The 22114-nt window shown below is 33.8% G+C and overlaps 2 protein-coding genes across 2 annotated transcripts; one reads left to right on the forward strand and one right to left on the reverse strand.

Moving 5' to 3' along the window:
• The first annotated feature begins 1228 nt into the window (after positions 1-1228).
• On the forward strand, positions 1229-2025 carry LOC132058075 (uncharacterized). The gene has a single exon (XM_059450640.1). The coding sequence runs from the start codon at positions 1381-1383 to the stop codon at positions 1948-1950; it is 570 nt and encodes a 189-aa protein (XP_059306623.1). The 5' UTR covers positions 1229-1380; the 3' UTR covers positions 1951-2025.
• Positions 2026-3411: 1386 nt separating this feature from the next.
• Positions 3412-11051, reverse strand: LOC132055401 (homeobox-leucine zipper protein ATHB-15). The gene is made up of 18 exons (XM_059447202.1): positions 9873-11051; positions 9112-9265; positions 8592-8692; positions 8380-8470; positions 7861-7956; positions 7671-7784; positions 7500-7583; positions 7249-7404; positions 7091-7165; positions 6911-7017; positions 6634-6826; positions 6223-6408; positions 6053-6127; positions 5582-5716; positions 5174-5499; positions 4589-4694; positions 4187-4336; positions 3412-3744 (listed from the first exon to the last, which is right to left on the reverse strand). Exons 1-18 carry the CDS (start codon positions 10076-10078, stop codon positions 3598-3600), a joined length of 2502 nt encoding a protein of 833 aa, XP_059303185.1. The 5' UTR covers positions 10079-11051; the 3' UTR covers positions 3412-3597.
• Between the last annotated feature and the right edge of the window lie 11063 nt (positions 11052-22114).

Consider the following 22114-nt stretch of genomic DNA (forward strand, 5'->3'; position numbering starts at 1 on the left):
ACCAAAGAAAGTAGAGGTTTACATGTTAGCTTCAGTTTTCACCACCATTAATTGATACTCCTTATAATTGCATGTCCTCTCATCTTTATGACTAAGCTTTTATTCTTAATACATATTTCAAGAAACCTGTGATTTGATGGAGACATTTTTACACCCTTTTAGTTACTATTCTAAACGTACAACACGAACGCTAAGTTATACGTATAACATGATAGTTAACTACTGTTTCACGGGAATACATGGATACTCATGGTAGGTAAAAAAAAACATTTTCTTGGCTAAAACTAAATTATATTGGATGGTCAAAATAGGCCAACTTGTGATGTCAAGCAAGTTGATCTCCTTTTTCTTTTTTTGTGGCTAATCATAGACTGCTTTAAATTTTAACAATTACAATGGCGTGGCTCCTTAACTTTTTAGTAAGATTGCACGCTTAATTTATATTTTAATAACTAAATTCAGATCTCTGTTTTTAATGCTAAATTCAATTGAAGACTACGCCGAACATTGGAAAATACTATTATTCGTCTTACAATAAGTAACGGGAAACTAATACGATAAGAACTATCCAATTTATTCTATTGAATTTAGATAAAGATTTCGTTTATTTTGTGAATATAAAATCTAACACTTATAAAAAAACAAAGAAAGTACTTGAGCTTCATAAGTTTTTTATAATGCAGTCGCAGAAATGGTTTTACTTGTTAAAATGTAATTACGTCACATAAAAAAAGATAGTAGTAATAAACTATTAAACATGGTGTAAATCACGAATATTTATGCATTTAAAACTTTTAATCCGCATCTGAAGGAGCATAAATTATAAGTAATTTATTCTTAGTCATTTCTTATTAATCCGTAATAATGTATCGTACGTCTAGTTGATCAGCTAGCATTAGTAGAATCAATATATTTTATTTACATATCAGGTTTCATGTCTATTTTTCAAAATACTAATTTAATTCATTATGAATTGTTACATGTAGTTTTCTTTTGATAGCTTAATAGCATAAAAACTTCTTCTACACTATCAAAAATAAATTAAATAAAAATTCTAGCACTTTCAAGACAATTCACTAAGATAGAATAGAAATGAAAAGTGACATGCAAGTTCCCAGGGTCCACAACTCAAAAACTTTCCATCCCCCAACTTGAAAACAATAAGCAGCAGCCAACAACTATAAATACCAACCTATTATCTTCATCATTTTATATCCTTAGCCAACATTACAAATCTCAACGCTCTATGCTCCGTTACCTTCTACTGAAAATTAAGCCCAGTACTACATCAAATCATTTGCATGTCTTGAAACATATTGTTTACAATATTCACGAAACCTAGTCACCAATTTGCCAAAGTACATCTATTTTTTCTTCTCAATGGCACCTCATGGAGAGACTATTGGCAGTTCCAACATTCGAACAAAAAACCTTAGTCAACCACCTCGACTCTCCAACGACAGCCTAAAAAGGACAATGTCCGAAATTTCATACGAGTGGATGAACAATGAAGTCGATATTGATTCAAATCCACCTCCAATTTCCGAAGTAGAAAACGCGAAATGTGAGTGTTGTGGGATGAGCGAAGAGTACACTTCTGAATACATTGGTCAAATTCGAAAAAAGTACTCAGGCAAGTGGATATGTGGGCTTTGTGCTGATGCAGTAAAAGAAGAAGCCCAAAAGAATGGAGGAAAAAATGAAGAAGCATTAAGTACACATATGAGTGCTTGTCATAAGTTTAACAAATATGGTAGGGCTTATCCAGTACTTTATCAAGCTGAGGCTATGAGAGAAATGTTGAAGAAGAATACAAAGGAAATTATGAGGGCCAAATCTATTAGTCCAAGGGACAGAACTATGAATCTGAAGAAGGGTGGAATAACAAGAACCAATAGTTGTATTCCTGCCATTACTAAAGAAATGAGTGACCTTAATGTAGTAACCTGATCGATTAGACGCTTCCTTGAGTTGTAAGTCTTGCAATAACGTCTGTACTTCGAGCATCTTTTTTTTTTCTTTTTCTTTTTTATGGCTAAGCTTTGGAGTTAACCCCGATTAATTATCCTTGTCAGGATTTTTAGGATATTCCAGGTTTTTAACCTTTTCTTGATAATGTAATTACTTTTTTAAAGTCCTGTTTACAATTCTGATTAATTGATCAAATATATGCTCATTCACACTCAACGCGAGGAAATTTGCTAGTTGTTAATATGTACTCCCCCGGTCTCAAATTAGTTGTTATGTTTCTCTTTTTAAAAGTTAATTTAACTCATTTTCGAAGCTAAATTGGATTAGATCAACTCCATATTTAAATTTGAAATTTTAAATTTTAAATTCAAAAACTATACGATAAATACAACAAGTTGCAATTTTTCTCATGTTAATTTGATAAAAATATATATTTTAAATGTTAGTCAAAGTTCACATAGTTTGACTCTCAACAAACAAAACATAACTAACATAGGACAAGGGAGTATATACTAATTAAATCTTGTACTGTTATTGATCTCAAATCTTACTTGAAGTGTTCATTTTCCCAAGAGAACAAAAAACATCAATGTTCTTTTTGCTAACATACTGCATGAGTGTTAGGTAATTAAGAACCCTCTATTTTTTTGCTTTTTGTAATTCGCCAGCAAGCATATAGAAAATAAACGCAATTCTTTTTAGTGTTTATTTTCTCCAACACAGTTGCCGCCATATTTTCCATGGCGAACTGAGTTTTTTTTCTTTTCTTTTTTTCTGTTTTTGTTTACGATAGGTTAGAAAAACTATTATATATCCGTTGACATGGATTATTAGTGCATTTCGCCCCCTAAAGCTTTGCTCATATGACATGAAAAGAATAGTGCAAGTTTAAGAATAGCGATAAGACATTATTCCTACCTTATCATTCTAGGCCTGTGGTGGCTTCTCTTTTCAGGCTATGTCCTAAATCAACATCTATGTGATGTTGTATTCTATGAAAGCTCCACTGACTCATGCATATTTGCGCTTTGTAGTGCATTTAATTTGAATTAGACAGGCTCATCGGTACTTGGTATTATATTTGAATCAGATATATGATTCTTCAAGACTTTGTTGAGAGGTTCACGCTTTATATTTACTGATTAATAAACTCGTTGGCTGCCGGATGGCTGCCCCTAGTTTGGGTCGTTAGATTGCTTAAATTTGCACTCTGCTAATTATATATAGACCCCTCAAGATCTCCATTTAAGTTGACAGTCCTATTGCTAGTAAGACCGTTGCGATTATCATGTATTGCCCTTCATGCAAAGAGCAATCAACATATTGTCATGAGACCAACCAATGACCATAACCATTAGTCCATTACACTACTATATATGCTACTAATGAGGTTTGAACCCTCCAACTCATCTGTGGAAGGCAGCAAGGTCAGATATATAGACGCTTTAAAGTCACGGATTCAATAGACAAATATAGCATAAAGTTCCTGAGTAGCAAGGATAGCATAATAAACAAGTTTCACAAACACAACTAGTTCAAAATGGTTCTAATTAAAGGGGGATATACTTAAAGGGTTCTTAGGTAGAGTTTACTGATCCCTTTAAAACCAGATCTAGACAAAATAACTTAAACAAACGACCAGTTGACAAACATGAAACAGATACAATGAGCAGTATCTTCTTCATTCATAACTTTCCACGCCACTGCTCTCTCATAAGAAATAGGTCTGCTCATGCTTGACAAGCAAATTCCCCCTTGTAGACATGCAAAACCCTGTGAATGAATTACATCAACATGATTAGATCAAACAAATTTAAATCAGACTAAGACGCTACTGCTACCCAAAGATAGACTAGTCAATTTATAATAAAAAGGGCACATTGGTGCGCACTAAGATTCCGAGGGGTCGGGGGAAGGGCTGAACAACATTAGGTTTTTTTGTATGCACTCTTTCAGTTTCAACATGATGAAGTTTGCACAGCTTGAACCAGTGACCTCTTGGTCACACAGCGCAACTCTTACCGTGGCGCCAAGGCTCAATTTATTAGGGTAATTAAGCATATTTTATCCAGTGAGTTTTTGCCAACCTTTTAAGTATTGGTTTTACATCAAGTGCTACCATGGTCCAAATAAGCTCACTATATTCACATATACAAGACAATCCAATTGCTTCCTTGCTACATTCAAACTCTTTCCTCATAAAAGGCGTACCAACCTGTTGCATTATCTGTGGGAACTCGGTGCAGAGGTTCTTCTTTCCATGATCATCAAATATTTTCTCCAAGGTAATATCTTGAAGCGCGACCAAGGTTGTCTCAAGCATGTCAAGACCAGCCTGATTTGCAAATGTGAAAACTGGCAAAGCCTGCGTATATATTTGAACTTAATAGTTCAGTACTCAGAAGAACTAAAAGGTAAGGCATCTTGCAACCAAACAAGGGCAAAAAATGATGGTTAAATTCCTAATAGATATGTCAGGATAAAGTTCGGCTTCCAATTTGGCAGCATTAGGTCGCTGCAATTAGAGTTTTCCCTACAAGCAAAAAAATAATTTGAAAACGAAAGTTTACTTTGCAAAGCATGAATGTGCAGCATCGAAAGAGATTTTGGAACAAACCTTAGCAGAGCAGCAGATAATAGCATCTGAGTGATGCCATAGGCTTTTGAGCATTGATTCACTTCCTTCAGTATTTGATTTCAGAAGCTCCACGCCCAAAAAGCATCTTAAGAGGAAGAAGAAAAAAAGAAGAAAATATCCACAACGGACACTGATGTCAAATTCTAGAACTTAATTACAAGCAGACAAACATCCTTAAATTTTCCTCATAGACAAGCAGACAAACATCCATAAATTTTCCTCATAGTAATGGCCCAGGGGAAAAATTGCTCATGAAATAAGTAGCATCATTGCACATTTAGATATCACAGAAAGAAATCAAGCTAAAGAAAAGAGGATCGAACCATTTCTCGTTCAGTGGAGAGTAAGAATTTCTTTTGACGTGACAAAGAAAAATACATCAGATTGAATAATGAACCAATTTGTGGAAAATGAAACTCGTGGTAATCTGACAATTATACATTTTACGTTGCAAAGAAACCGTGTATTTCAATTCGATATAGGAAATGCACAGAATCTGACCGGGTGAAAATCATTACTCAGTGTGCTGCTATGTTAGGACACATGCAAGTATATATCACAAACCTGTAACTTTGGCAGATCCAACGAGCTAAAGTATGTGCTTCAGGAGTCCCCCGTGGCAGACGAAGACCTCCATGGGAACCCAAGTGAGAGGGTGAAAGTGCTAATGCAACCCTCTGAACAGATGAAATAATGCTTCGGACATACTGTCGAGCCATTGAAGCAACACTCTCTTGCATGTGGCTTTCAAAAGCAAATTGAAAAGCAATTGTCATGACAGATCTTGACGTGCCACCACTAGCGTGAAGGTCATTGGCCGCTTTGTTCTCCGCTGAGCCAGTCTCAAGTGCAGAAGTAAGATCAAGGGTGCGATTTGGACTGGAGGCTTCCTGCATAAAGTTGCATATTAGCAAAAACTCGAGGATAACAAACCAAATGAACAAATACCTAAAAGAATATACATACACTAACCTTTCCAGATTCGAGAGAAATAATGCGGAATCCAGACGGAAGCAATGGTGCATCATCAGCAAACGATGCATCAATAGGAGCAAATATGAGTTCGGCGCAGGTTCCAACAGCATTTTCATCCATTCCACTGCATAGCTGTCAAAAGCAAGTAGAGTGGATATTACCACAAGTACCAGAGACTAACACATGGAAAATAAAATTCTGCCTTTTCCATACTATATAATATACTTAAAATTCTACCTTTTCCCGTACAAAAAAATTATATTTTTTTTTATTTAGTTGTTGATGTAATATAATTTTCCACATTAGATAGTTCTTTCAATCCAAAGAAAGATATTCTCATAATCCACAATTTAAGTAGACGCAAGATATAGGAAAAATTTCTTCAAATCTATTTTTTTTTTTTTATAAAATTAGATTTCATTTACTGAGCCAAGAAGGTGAAAAAATGGACAGCAAACTAAAACATACTTGCAATAGAAACATATCTCTTGGCATTATAGCATCCTCAGGAGAATGGCCTTCCAACTTAATAACCTCCAGCAACTATAAGCAAAAAAGGAGCACCAGCAACTAGGATGAGAAACCACAAGAAAATCTTAAAACAAGACTGACTGGAACAGTTTATCTACTAAGCCTGCCTCTTCATGCTCAACAGTATGTGCAAGTGGAAGTATCACTTGACCCCCAAAGTTACCAACTCGAGCCCCAGGTAGGCTGCAGGGGCCAACTTTAATGGCTGCAGCAGCATAAGCATCTATATTGTTGTCTGCCCATTCAGATCGATGTTCCCGCAGAAACCTGAGAAGTATAGCAGGAGGCACATTCTGGACAACAAAAACAAAACAACTGTGTTAAAAAGCAAAAAAGACAACACGGTCTAGAAAAAAGACTTAATGTTTTTCAGATAATATTTATCCACTAGCACAAACAGGAAACCTTTATTTATCCACCTACACAAACAGGAAACAGTTATTTATCCACTCAAAAAAATAGGAAATCAACAATTCAATTATATAGTTTCAGCATCAACATATTGAATATGAGCAGACCTGTAGAAGCATCGATGCTTTTGCACACATAACCACATTGCTCATCGATGAAAATCCATTTGCAAAAGAAAGGTTTAAGCCCATCAATTTATCAGGAGAAGAGTTCACAAGGATGGTAACATCATCCATTCCATCGCTATCGAGCATTGACCAGCCCTCATCAGCTAAACCATTAAGAGCCTCATTGAAGCCTCTGCCAAAGTAATTCATAGATTTGAATTAAAGAAAAACTACAGAACTGTTAAAGAGAATCCATGAAAAATTAGGTCTTTCAAACCTGCTCAGCCTCTGGCTTAATGCGCGCAGAGCTGCTGGTCGTCTGCCCCAGTTAGTGACATTAGTCTGTGTAACCTCCTGTGCAATCTGCCTCAGGTAGCGTAGTGCCTGCAAGGAGAATGCAAATATTATTTTCCGTTCTTGCACGTGGTATAGAACCAATTTGAACAAAAGTTCTTACCGCCACTGTCGTCTTTTGAGCTAGCACTGCTGATGATTCATAAAGTGGACGTAATACTTCTGGCACACTCCATGCCTAACAATAATAATATTGTCAACCAAAACACTACATAACTAGGCACTGTGAAGGAGAACAGGAAATATGGACGACAACTTTACCTCTAAATTCATATGATCAACAATGTGGATAATTGAACCACCCCCCTCACAAGGTCTAATCAAGTATCCACTAGGTAAGATTTCTGCTCTCACAAAATTCTGAACTGGTGGCATACTCGGACCATTTTGAGTATTTCCAAGTGACCTTTCACATACCTGTGTATTTTATTATAGATACATGTTAGTCCATGAAGCATGTGAATGCACAAATCCTAAAATCTGTGAAGTCACTAGACATAATGAATCCATACCACTAGACTGCCATCATCCATTACAGTTGTATACCGTAAGAGCCAGAAGTCACGGGCAGGGGCCAACGTCGTTGGTGCATAAAGCTAAGAGCAAAAACGTTTATAAGTTCATCAAGAAGGCATACAGGGACTGAATGCACAAGCACGAGAAGTAACAGTACACTAACGCACCTGCATGTAAAGAAGTTCAATGGTTCCACCATTGGCAGTAGGCAGCACATTGAGAACATCAACAACCCGGCAGTCACGAAACCACGAAGGTCGATCCTTAAGGATTTCGGAGACCTGGAGGGATCTCAAAAAATTAATTTTTATATTACAGCGCCAAAAACATAAATGTCAAAAGAGATGATCAACTTACCCTCGTTGGCTCTAGACCAACCAGGCCACAAGCTCTCGCTGCCACACCAGTGCAACCATGAGAAATAGCAATGATTCCAATGGAATCCGGACCAGGCTATTCATTTCAAGAGAGAGATCATTAGAAAGAGTTAAACCAGTACTAAGAATTGTAACAGAAATAATATAGCTACAAAAAAAGGAGACTTGAAAATAAACAGTTCTATAATACTCTAGTATAATACAACAATCTAAAATATTGAGGTGTCATAGTTTGAACATGCACGAATTTAAGAAAATAAGGGAGGCTTTCGAATCTTGTGGTCTTAAATTAAAAAATGTGTAATGTACCAAGATAATTTGAATCTTGCAATTCTGAAATAGGTCACGTAGAATGTTAGAATTAAAGAGTTACCAAAAACAAAACGAAGCACTTTCTAAAAACATATTAAAAAGGAAAGTAAAACATTTAAATTGAAACGAAGGGAGTAATTTATTTATTTATTTGTGAAAAGGCATTATTCTTAATTTAAAAAATTACCTTCATTCCAGGCATTTGGACCCACTCAACAGCGGTTCCAGTAGCCTTTGAAAGAAACTCTGTTAAAGTTTCTTCTGCAATGGACAAAAGCCTGGGAAAAAGCACAAAAAATTTACCATAAGCCACAAACACAAAAAACAAGAGAAATGGACACAAACTCACAAACCACTATGTTAACAAGAAAAGGACCCAACAACTGCAATCCCACTCACCCTGCAGGACTAGCATCCCTTGGAGGATGCTGAGATGTCAATTGGTGTTGACCACTCGTCACCACCGATTCACAACTAGTATCTTTTGTAGCAAGCGGTGTCTGCAATGCAAAAAAAAAAAATCAACATAAATTTAGTGGGTGTTTGGCCATAGATTCCAAATATTTTTCACTTTATAACCAAGCACTGATTTTGGAAAATAGTGAATAATTCTCATGGCCAACGGCTCCTTAATATTTCTTTTTCATGGAAACTACTCTGAGGGCCGAGCTAGAGTGCAGGAAGCGAGTTCAGCACAAGCCTGTAGTTCTGGTTCAAATCTTATGTTTGTCTTAAGAAATTCATTTAATGCATACAACTTTTATTAATTTAGAGCTCATTATCTCATAAAGACTAAAATTTCGAACCCATAAGCTTAAATTTCTCGCTCCGCCTCTGAGTCTAAAGTTCAATTTAAGCGACATTAGTTTGAAGGAAAGGCGAAAACATGGTCTTATATCTATTGTGAAAAAAATCTTACAGTTTGCCTACGAAAGTAGCCATTTTCATACACCAGTTGAGAGACTTGCTTCTGTAGTCTGTCATTCTCTTCCATTAATAGCTTGTTCATCGCCGTCAGCTTCCTATTCACATTTTGAAGCCGTGAGGCCTCTTTCCTCTGTTTCTCCCTGCATCTATATTTATCCAAAAATTGAAAAACAGAAAGCAAAAATTATGTCATTCACACATAATTAGTAGGAATAGAGAAAAGAGACTAGACAATGTGATAATAAATGAAAAGAGAAATGCAGATTGCTGAACAAAGAATTAACATAGAGAAAAAGGGGAACCCCGAGAATGGATTTTTCTACTTCCAGCTAACTTCAAATGCAATTTTAACAGTAAGTGAGTAAGATTTAGCAAGAAAATGTATAGAAAAAGAAAAAAAAAGGGAACCCAAGAATGGATTTTTTTCCACAAGAATTCAGAAAATTATGTTATTCACACAGAAGTAGGAACTGAAAAAAGATTGAAATGAAAGTGCAGATAGTTGAAAAAAGAATAAACATACAGAAAAGGAAAACCCCAAGAATGGAAATTTTTATGCAGCTAACTTCAAATGCAATGTTGAACAGTAAGTGAGTAAGATTTAGCAAGAAAATATACAAACATGGTGAAAGAAAAGGAATCCAAGATTAGATTATTATTTTTTTTTAACAAAGCTAGCTTCAAAGTACAATTTTGCAAACTAGTAAGACTTAACAAGAGAGTAAAAAACAGAAAATTTCCAGTAATTAATACCTTCGATTCTGGAACCAAACTTTGATTTGTTTAGGTTCAATGTTGGAGAGAATAGGACATTCTCGGATAAGTTGCTGACGGCGCATTGAACTAGGTTTAGGACAATCATGATAAAGCCTTTCAAGTGCTTCAACCTGCTCAGGTGTATACCGGACATACTTTCCATTATCCAACACTGACTTATTACCATCCTTGCAGGTAGCCATTTTGCTTTTAAATCTTAGTACAGTCTAATAAAATACCCTTCAAAATGAACAGTTCTCAACAAACTTGAAACTTCTTCCCTTTGTATCTTCACAACAATTCAAGAACTTGAACCTTCTTTAGCATTATTATTCTTTCCTTTTTTTTTTTTTTGGGCTCTGAACAAAATGAGAATGTTTGGAAGTGTGACCTTTTCTTGGCAATACTAAAAGAGTAAAAGAAACCAGTTACCAAACTGAAACGGCACTACTATATCTTCAGCGTTAAGCACTAGACAAACTTGTATATCTTTCGATTTCAGAGCTTCCCAATAAACTAAAAAAAATACTCCACTACTTATCTTTCACCATTACCAAAAAAAAAAAAAAAAGAACTGAAGAACCCAATTTTCTCTAATAACATAACATACATTTCCTTCCACACCAACTTAAAAATTTTCAAGCTTTGTTTTCTTCTCAGTAAAGTGAACACCAGTGACCAACCAACTTTTGGATCTTGATATTCACTAAAAGATCCAAGCTTTAGGCCTTAGAAGAAGAAATAAAGAAACCAAGAAACAGATCTTCTTCATAGCTTTGAATTACTAGTTTAACTTTAGTACCCAAATTTTGCAGTAGTAGCATCTTTAAGAGTTTGAACAAAAAGCAAACCAACCACAGCAGCCCCTATCAAATATTCAAAGTACAGGATCTTGTAGGCATAATGAGATATTATTATCAGAAGGGTGGATCTTCGACTGGTAACAATGAATGAAAAATTGAGGGGGTTTTAATGCAAAGTAAAAAAGAAAAGGATATAAACTCTGGATATGAGAGTGACAGAGAGAGAGAGAGAGAGAGAGAGAGTAAAAAGAGGTTTTATTTGGATTTAGGAAAGTGGATTTAGAGGTATCTCTTCACCATTGTATATCAGTCTGTCAACTTCTTTTGGCTTTAGGGACAGTGAGGATATTCTTGCTTCTTTTTGCTACTCTCCTTTCAGGCCAATCACCCTATGCTATAATACTATACTACACTAGTACTATACTCTGCTGACCGCTGTTAGCCGCACCACATTTGGCATACTTTATGACCTTCTTTATGACCATTTTGCCCTTTCATTTTTTAAAATTTTATTTTGCTCATATTAAGTTATTTTAAGTTCTTGACTTTTGTTTACTTTGCAAATTCGTCTCAATTTAAAGTGTCTTAATTTGACTGCACATAAAATTTAAAAAAAATATAAAGAGATTTTTAAATTTTATGGTCCTAAATTAAAAATGTGTGTATGTACTAAAAATATTTTTTGAATTTTGTGATTTTTAAACTTGTCATGTATAATGTTTGAGTTGCCTACTTACTAAATATAGAAAGAGAAAATCTTTTTTGGACAAACTAAAAAAAATAAGACACTTTAATTGGAAGCGGAAGGAGTAGTTTTTATGAGATTGGCGGTTCAATTTTTGATGTTAAGATACTTATTGTTGATGTCAATACACGTGAAGTTTGGAATTCGCTATCAATACTTACGTCAAGATAGTTCACGCCTCTTGACATGTGGCTCGGACCTGCACGAATGCGGGATGTTCGTGTGCTAGATTGCTCTTTATTATATCTTTTGTCGTTTATCCATTTTAAGTGTCTTTTATCGAATCTCTTTATCAAAAAAATTATATGTTGAATCATGATGGAAAGGTATTATTGAAGCATATATAAAACTTTATATTTGAAAAGCTACTTAAATACTTGAGCCATTATAAAAATTGTGTACTACGTTATGCGCAAGCATTACTTGAATACAAAAAGATATCAATACGGTAAGATGAGATTTGCGGTTCAACCCTTGATGTTAAGATATTTATTACTGATGTCAATACACGTGAAGTTTGGAATTCGCTATCAATACTTATGTCAGGATAGTTCACGCCTCTTGACGTGTGGCTCAGACCTACATGAATGCGGGATGTTCGTGTGCTAGATTGCTCTTTATTATATCTTTTGTCATTTATCAATTTTAAGTGTCTTTATCGGAAAAAATTTATGTTGAAATCGTGATGGAAAGGTATTATTGAAGCATATATAAACTCTATATTTGAGAAGCTACTTAAATATTTGAGCCATTATAAAAAATGTGTACTACGTTATGCGCAAGCATTACTTGAATACAAAACGATATCAATACGGTAAGACGAGATTTGCGGTTCAACCCTTGATGTTAAGATATTTATTTTTGATGTCAATACACGTGAAGTTTGGAATTCGCTATCAATACTTACGTCAGGAGAGATCACGGCTCTTGACGTGTGGCTCAGATCTGAACGAATGCGGGATGTTCGTGTCTTTGGATTGTTCTTTATTATATCTTTTGTCGTTTATCAATTTTAAGTGTTTTTTATCCAATGTCTTTATCGAAAAAATTATCTGTTTGAAATCATGATGGAAAGGTATTATTGAAGCATACTAAAATTCTATATTTGAAAAGCTACTTAAATATTTGTACCGTTATAAAAATTGTGTACTACGTTATGCGCAAGCATTACTTGAAATACAAAAATATATCAATACGGTAAGATGAGATTGGCGGATCAACCCTTGATGTTAAGATCTTTATTAGCGATGTCAATACACGTGAAGTTGGGAATTAGCTATTGATACTTATGTCATGATAGTTCATGCCTCTTGACGTGTGTCTCAGACCTGCACCAAAGTGGGATGTTCATGTGTTAGATTGCTCTTTCTAATCTTTAATCGTTTATCAATTTTAAGTGTCTTTTATCAAATGTCTTTATATAAAAAATTATATGTTTGAAATCATGATGGAAAGGTATTATTGAAGCATATATAAAACTCTATATTTGAAATTCTACTTAAATATTTGAGCCGTTATAAAAATTGTGTACTACATTATTCGTAAGCATTACTTGAATACAAAAAGATATCAATATAGTAAGATGAGATTGGCGGTTCAACCCTTGATGTTAAGATATTTATTACTGATGTTAATACACGTGAAGTTTGGAATTCTCTATCAATACTTATTTTCGGATAGTTCACGCCTCTTGACGTGTGGCTCAGACCTACACGAATGCGGGATGTTCGTGTGCTAGATTGCTCATTATTATGTCTTTTGTCGTTTATCAATTTTAAGTGTCTTTTATCGAATGTCTTTATCGAAAAAATTATTTGTTTAAAATCATGATGGAAAAGTATTATTGAAGCATATCTAAAACTCCATATTTGAAAAACTACTTAAATATTCGAGCCGTTATAAAAATTGTGTACTGCGTTATGCGCAAGCGTTACTTGAAAATACAAAAATATATCAATACGGTAAGATGAAATTGGCAGTTCAACCCTTGATGTTATGATATTTATTAGCGATGTCAATAAACGTGAAGTTTGTAATTAGCTATTGATACTCACGTCGGGATAGTTCATGCCTCTTGAAATGTGTCTCAGACCTGCACGAAAGCGGGATGTTCGTGTGTTAGATTGCTATTTATAATCTTTTATCGTTTATCAATTTTAAGTGTCGTTTATCGAATGTCTTTATCGAAAATGTTATCTGTTTAAAATCATGATGGAAAGGTATTGTTGAAGCATGTCTAAAACTCTATACCTAAAAAGCTACTTAAATATTTGAGTCGTTATAAAAAAAAAATTGTGTACTATGTTATGCGCAAGCATTATTTGAAATACAAAAAAAAAAAAAATCAATATTGTAAGATGAGATCGGCGGTTCAACCCTTAATTTAAGATACTTTATTATTGATGTCAATACACGTGAAATTTGGAACAAGCTATCGATACTTACGTCAGAATAGTTCATGCCTCTTGTGCGTGTGGCTCTTTTCCAAACCTGCACGAATGGCGGGATGTTTCGTGTGCTAGATTGCTCTTTACTATATCTTTTGTCGTTTATCCATTTTAAATGTCTTTTATCGAATGTCTTAATCGAAAAATTTATCTGTTTGAAATCATAATGAAAATGTATTATTGAAGTATGTCTAAAACTCTATATTTGAAAAGCTACTTAAATATTTGAGTCGTTATAAAAAATAAAATAAAAATTGTGTACTACGTTATGCGCAAGCATTACTTGAAATACAAAAATAAAAATAAAAAAATCAATATTTTTAGATGAGATCGGCAGTTCAAACCTTAATTTAAAATAATTTATTATTGATGTCAATACACGTGAAGTTTGGAATTAGCTATTGATACTTACGTCAGAGTAGTTCATGCCTCTTACGCGCGTGGCTCTTTTCTAAACCTGCACGAACGGTGGCATGTTTCGTATGCTAGATTGCTCTTTATTACATCTTTTGTCGTTTATCAATTTTAAGTGTCTTTTATCGAATGTCTTTATCAAAAACTTTATCTGTTTGAAATCAAAATGAAAAAGTATTATTGAAGCATATCTAAAATTCGATATTTGAAAAGCTACTTAAATATTTGAGTCGGTATAAAAAAATTGTGTACTACTCTATGCCCAAGCATTACTTGAAATATGGTAATGCTTAAGATGAGATCGGCGGTTCAACATACTTTATTATTGATGTCAATACACGTGAAGTTTGAAATTAGCTACTGATACTTATGTCAGAATAGTTCATGCCTCTTGAGATTGTCACTCTTTCCTAAGCCTGCATGAATGGCGGGATATTTCGTGTGCTAGATTGCTCTTTATTATATCTTTTGTCGTTTATCAATTTTAAATGTCTTTTATTGAATGTCTTTAACGAAAAATTTATCTGTTTGAAATCACAATGAAAAAGTATTATTGAAGCATATCTAAAACTCTATATTTGAAAAGCTACTTAAATATTTGAGTCGTTATAAAAAAAAGTTGTTTATTACGCGCAAGCATTACTTGAGATACAAAAAAATATCAATATGGTAAGATGAGATCGACGGTTCAACCCTTGATTTAAGATACTTTATTATTGATATCAATATACGTGAAGTTTGGAATTAGGTACTGATACTTATATTAGAATAGTTCATGCCTCTTGAGCGCTCTTTTCTAAACCTGCACGAATGGCGGGATGTTTCGTGTGCTAAATTTCTCTTATTATATCTTTTGTCGTTTATTAATTTTAAGTGTCTTTTATTCAATGCCTTTATTGAAAAATTTATCTATTTGAAATCATATTGAAAAGGTATTATTGAAGCATATTTAAAACTCTATATTTGAAAAGCTATTTAAATATTTGAGACGTTATAAAAAAAAATGATATACTACGTTATGCGCAAGCATTACTTGTAATACAAAAAAATATCAATATGATAAAATCATATCGAATCTAGCAGAAATTTTCGCTTAGAAAACAAGAACCCTTCCATGCCTAGTCAGAAGTTTTCGTGCGAATCCTAAAAATTGAAGTAATTCTGAAAGGGAGGTTTTAATTCTTTATTGGATACACGATATGAATTCGAATTACTCAAAGTCCTGAAATGGATATTGGACACCAAATAAAAAATAAAAAGAATTAGGAAGAGGTTAAAGAAAAAGAAATGTAAAAATATAGCTATATATAAAATAAAAGGGACAAAAGAGGAAAAAGAGGAGTAATATATGGAAGTCAGAGAAAAAGGTGAAGAGGCATGGGAAGTTTGCGTGGGTCACAGAGGACAACATGATGAGGGTTTTTGCATGCGCCTCGATTCTCTCTGCCCCTTTATTTCTCTTCTGTTTGTTTCTACTTTATTATTATGTATCCTTTAATATTTGTACAAAACTATTAAGTACTATACACTTATACGTTGTACTTGTACAAAATAACTTTTCTACTCAGGTATATTATACGTATAGGAATTTAAGTAAAGCGGGGCCTGTAAGTCACACTCGCATAAGACATAAAAGTGACAGAAGTTACGTGATATGACAAGAATCATGTCACTGCACAACGCATATGTATGACAATCGCGACAAATAAGATGGCGATGGTGGATCAAGAGTGTTACGTGCTCATTCGCCAACCCCTCTCTTCCTCGGATGATGAAGGACTCTGTGATTTTCAAATGGCTTAATGCATAATAAATTTGTTTTTTTGTAAAATTATTTTAGCACCTCAATTAACTGTTGTTTCTATTGACTACTGAACTCATTTTTAAGTGTGTCTATCAAACACAATTCGACCTACATAATATTCCATCTTCAATTTACTACATGCTAATAGATATTCTAATTTAATTATGTCATCTTTTAGTTAAGACTAACAGCAATTGAGAGGAAAAAAAAGATTAACTCTTAATTAAACTGACAGTGGAAGAGCAGAACCAGCAGAAACTGACACATCCATGAACTACAGAATAACTTACCACATGTCTAAAATATTACTCCACCTTCATTTTCCAATTTAATTTCTGCTTCTAATAAAAATCAAATTTAAGGGGTTCAATAGACACACTTGAGGGCGAGTTTGGGGGTTCAATAGAAACAACACTAAATTGAGGTGCCAAAAAAAAAAGGGAACAAATTTAGGGGACACGTATGCATTAAGCCTTTTCAAATATTGTACTCCAGTATCATAGTTATGTTGATTTATCCTAGTTTATAACAATGTCTAGGGCATATAGTTTATAAATACGATAAATTAAAATGTGGAATTATTATACATAAATTAAATAATAATGAATTTTTTTAATAAATATAATTTGAATGTGAGGATTATTTATTTCAATAGGGGATTTCACTTGGCTAACTAGTAAAGTTCTTTGTCATGTGATCAGGAGGTCATGTGTACATGTTTAAGTCGTGAAAACATCCTCTTGCAGAAACGCAGGATAAGACTGCGTATAATAAATTCTTGTGGTCCGTTTCCCCGAACACTGCGCATATATAACAGGATCTTAGTGCACCAGGCTGTCCTTTTTTTTCTTTTTCTTTTTATAAACGTTTATAGAGTTAAAGTGCTAAACTAAGTTAAGTAGACAAATTTGGGGAATTTTATGTGTTTTCTCATTTTTAAATCATGCGTGCTCAATTATTTTTAATCTGGAAATTGTTAACTAATAGTAGTTCCTTTTATATAGTAAGTAATTGTGTTTGACTCCAAAAGTAATGGGTGCTTAAGCACTCATGACGCATAACACATGTTCGCATTATATTTTATTCTCATTCAGTGTTTACATCCAATTAAATATTTTTATCTTAGCAGTTAAAAATTAAAATGAAAATATATATCATTTAATATACAATACTTTAAAAACTGCTATCAAACTCCTTTTATACCAAAAATTCTAACTTTTTGAAAAATCAGAAAGAAAAAAAAAGGGGTGGGGGGGGGGGGGGGTGGGGGAAGAAGAAAGGGGTTTTGAAAACTCAAAGTGATAAAATGGTAACTCAAAATGGTTAATCATTTGCACGATTACCCTTCAAAGGCTATGGTCTTTAATTTTTGTCCCTCAAATTGGTGTCTTTAATTTTTATCCTTCGCCTAATACTATGAGGTTTTGGGTTCGAATCCCATTGAAAAGAAAAAAAATCACAAGACGAGTTTCAGAAGAAAAGTTAGGCCTCGTGAGTAGTTTAGAAACTCGCCCGATTCAAAACTCGCTACTTACGAAATTCCTCCTCGTATTGGCGAAGGACAAAAATTAAAGACCACCAATTTGAGGGACAAAAATTAAAGACCAGTGCCTTTGAAGGGCAATCTGCACAAAAAAATGAAATGGTTATTCAAAATGAGTGAATAAAGGAAAATAAACTCCTACTCTAGCTTATCTAAATTGAAACTTGAGAAAAAGCAATTCATCTCCGTGTCTATACTTTTTCCTTTTATTCCTCTTTAATTTTCTAAAACACAATAGTTACTTTATTTATGTATGGCAATACAGATCATATTTATGGAAATGGCAAATGCAATTGATCGATGGACATATTGCACCAAAGCATATTCCAATGCAGTAGCCCGAGGTGGTGAACCACTACACCCTCAGGTTGACCCGACTGTTTTTTTGTAAAACATATTAAACCCCTTTCATTTTTGCACTCCTACTAAGTCCAGAAATGACACCATAGATCTTGGTAGACTCCCTCGACTGTGCTATCCATAGCAAAAACCTCATCCCCAATAAAAACTTCTTGTGAATCTATTGTGATAATAGACTTAATGTTGATTTGGTCACTCCCAACTAGCGTACGGAGAGCTATGTCTATTTTTGGGAGTGCATCAACCGAGATAGCACGAAAGACTCTTCCAGGTATGCGAGAAACATCATCGGAGTGTCAAGGAGGACATGGTGAGACGTCATAATGTGACGTGAATGTAATATCGCACCCGTGACCGCAAACAATCCTTCAATACTGTATATTTAAACAAAATATTCTTGAAAAATATATAAAATAAAATAATTAGTGCCTAAATATTCAAAAAAAATTACATACCCAGTTCTTTCCACAATAACGGGGACAAATGAGTTTTTCAACTATTGGTATAGTGTTCTTCCACTAGGTATGGATCGAACAAAGATTCTGGAGAAATACTTCATGATGAGGCTAGAGTGTTTTAAAAGTGTAGAGAGCATTGTGACAGATTTGTGAATAATAGAGACGATGGACAGAAAAAATTCACGTTTTTTTTTATATAGTTACAATCAAGGGAAAGAATTTAGTTTTCTTAATCCTAATACACAATTGAGCCAAACAACAGCAACAACATGCCGTCGTGATCCCACATTGGGCCAAGCATAAGTATCAAAATGGGTATGCTTATATTTAACTAGGAAAATTAACACAATATACCATCTATAAAGTATTTTTTTCATTACTAGTTTTTGATACGCGCCTTGCACGTTACCCTTATCCATGAGGCCGAAACATAAAAAATACAAATTTTAATTTATTCAATATTTTTTTCTTTTGAAAATAAGTATACCTAGGTACAAAGAAATTAAATTATTAGCTTTTAATAACAATCTCCCCATATCTTTTAAAGTTGGATTGTTTGAGCTTAACGTACAATTGCTAAGTATCATAGAAAAGATTATCAAAAATTTCTGAATGGCAACCTCATTAAAGAGGGATAACCTTTAATATATTCTTCATTTCAAAATCTTTGAGATATTGAGTAAGATTTTATTTGTGGAAGAGAGAATGAACATTATGGAAAATAGAGAAAAGATAAAATGCAATGCATTGACGAAAATGAATCCTTAATTAGTGGTGAGGATTACTATTGTATAAATCGGGTTTGTTAATTTTTTTTAGATACATTTCTTTTTATAAAATTTACTACATTTAAGATTTAAAAAAATGATTCAACAAGAGAGTGTTGCTCAGATGGTAATCATTCACCATCTCCAACCCGAGAAGATTGTGAGTTTGAGTCACGAAGAAAGCAAATAAAGGAGAGCTCCTTGGGGAGGGGTAAAAAAAAAAAATTATTCTTGTACATATCAGCTCTTAGACTCTAACTAAGCTTTCTTCAATTAATCTATAATTCTCAAAGAACGTCACAACTTCAAAACTAATCAATTTTAATTTACCATTGCTGTTTGCTCGTTTAGAGGTTTTCTTAACATAAGAAATAAGAAAAATAATTCCACATATAGTTAGATCTTTATTAGATGTTACATTTATGTGATAACTTGAACTATGACGGAGACAAATATCTACTATGACGGAGACAAATATCTAAACCAACTGAAATATTCTTTCACTACTCTCTTCTCCCATTTATCATCCTTTAAAACTAGTAACTTCCACATGTTTATTCAAAGTAGCTCTCAGTTAACGGTTCTTGTTTTTTTTTTTTTTTTGGTTTCAATATGATAATATCAACAATATATAAATTTCCAAAAGTAGTACATAATGAAAGCAATTTTAATTTAATGAGTTTTTCATTTTTCTTTTTAATTTTAGGTGATTTAGATAGACATGAAGAATCATAGCATTAGAGTATTTCGTTTGCAAGACTCAATACATGCATAAAGTTGCAACCGAACTGTTATGCTTCATTCTTTCCAACAAAAGGACAACACTTGGGAGAAAAGTAAGGAAAAAGAGCCAAAAAAGAGAGAAAAGGATGAATAATTTGTCGAGTCTTCCATTTTTTGAAGCGGTAAAACAAAATAGTGACACGAACTACGGTAATAATATTAGACTTTTACCCAAATCTAAAAACATAATTTCCAAATTCAATATACGTCTACCTTTTAATTGATAGATGACGGACTGAAGCTGGTCAAGTTTGTTGGCCCATTTAGGTTTTTATTTTTATTTTTTTTTAATTACAAAGGTGATAGGGGAAGGGGAAATGAGGGAGGGATTACAATATGGGGATTCGAACTTTCACCAACAAGTTGAAAGTTCAGATAGCTAACCAACTGAGCTACGAAATCTCTAACCCATTTAGGTTCCGTTCTGGATTACATATGAATTTAGGGCTGGGCATAAATACCGAAAACCAAAAAACCGAACCGAATTTCAAAAAACCAAAACCGAAAGAACCTAACCGAACTAGTTCGGTTCGGTGTCCACCTTCAAAAAATCGAAACCGAAATAGCCGAACCGAAGTTTGATAAAACTGAACCGAAACGCCCACCGAAATTTAATACATTACCCAAAAAAATTAAAATAGTCCAGGCCCATTAAGTTTAACCCCCAAAAAAACCCAATTGTAACAAGCCCTTTTTTGCTTTTGTATCCCTAATTTTCCACTTCAGTTGAGAAAATCAAATATCCTTAACAAAGGAAGTGACTAGGATGTGTCTTTAGGATTAATGTATATCCTTTATGTGTTTTCTTAATTACTCTTACGGTATGTATATAACACCTAGTAATCCTATATCATGGTTATGGTTTTCTGTTCTTGTGTATTTGTTTGTTTGATTTTGATTTCAATTTATCAATTTTATGTTTTATTGCTTTTGAAGTGAATTTGTAAATGGAATCGCTTCTAATATCATATCAAAAAAATTGAATTGAAAAAATCGAAACCGAACTTCAAAAAATTGAAACCGAAAGAACCGAACCGAACTAGTTTGGTTCGGTGTTCGGTGTTCACCTTCAAAAAATCGAAACCGAAGTTTGATAAAACCGAACCGAAGAACCGAACGCCCACCCCTATTGTAATTATGTATTCCCTTATAAAAAATTGCGCAGATTGCCCTTCATATGGACTGGTCTTTAATTTTAGCCCCTAAATTCCTGGGTTTTTATTTTTTATTTTTGCTCTTACTTTTCATTTAATAAAAATTTGTGAGCCAAAGTACTTTTATTTGCTGATCTATGAAATCAGAGATTCAGATTCAAACCCCAGAAGAGTACACAAAAAAATCGCAAGGCAAGACTTTCATAGAAATTAGAAACTATGCCTATTCGGGGAAAAGTTATACCTTAAGGCATAGTTCTGTAGTATTCTATCCTACAGAACTATGTCGGACAAGGCATAGTTTCTATGTAACTATATGTCTTAAGGCATAGTTTTATAGTATAACTTAATTTCTGGGAAACTATGCCAGACAAGGCATAGTTTCTATGTACTTAATTTCTACAGAACTATGTCGGACAAGGCATAGTGTATATGTAGTTACATAGATACTACGCTTGTCCGACATAGTTTCGTAGAAATTAAGTTATACTAAAAACTATGCTAGAAAAGCCATACTACAGAACTATGCCTTAAGACATAACTTTGCCTGAATAGGCATAGACTTTATGAAAACCTTGCCTTGAGGAATTGTTTTTTTTACTCTGCTGGAGTTCGAACCCAGAATGTCAGGGGTATTTTCGATCACTTTTTTATTACTTAAGGTGCCGAAGGGCAAAAGTTAAAGACCAGCGATTTGAGGGACAAAAATTAAAGACCACCCCCGAAATTTGTGCGAATGACCAATTTGCTTAAAGAGTTTCCAGCTGAGGCTTTGGGCTGTGTTTATTAGCCCAATTATTTTTTCTTGACCTTGCGGATTTCCCTTCAAAGGCGCTGGTCTTTAATTTTTACCCCTTAAATTACTGGTCTTTAATTTTTGTCCTTCGCTTAAAAGAGTGGCGGAAAATATCCCGAAATTCTAAGTTCAGACCCCCTCAGTCAAAAAAAAAAAAACTTAGCC

Source organism: Lycium ferocissimum, chromosome 5 (genome assembly GCF_029784015.1).
Source record: "Lycium ferocissimum isolate CSIRO_LF1 chromosome 5, AGI_CSIRO_Lferr_CH_V1, whole genome shotgun sequence".
NCBI classification, from domain to species: Eukaryota; Viridiplantae; Streptophyta; class Magnoliopsida; order Solanales; family Solanaceae; genus Lycium; species Lycium ferocissimum.

Coding starts and splice junctions, on each gene's coding strand:
- LOC132055401 (XM_059447202.1), bottom strand. CDS start 10,078: ATGGCTACCTGCAAGGATGGTAATAAGTCAGTGTTGGATAATGGAAAG. Junction 6,827..6,910: donor TTAAGCCAGAGGCTGAGCAG/GTTTGAAAGACC, acceptor TTACTTTGGCAG/AGGCTTCAATGAGGCTCTTA. Junction 6,409..6,633: donor AAGCATCGATGCTTCTACAG/GTCTGCTCATAT, acceptor TTTGTTGTCCAG/AATGTGCCTCCTGCTATACT.
- LOC132058075 (XM_059450640.1), top strand. CDS start 1,381: ATGGCACCTCATGGAGAGACTATTGGCAGTTCCAACATTCGAACAAAA.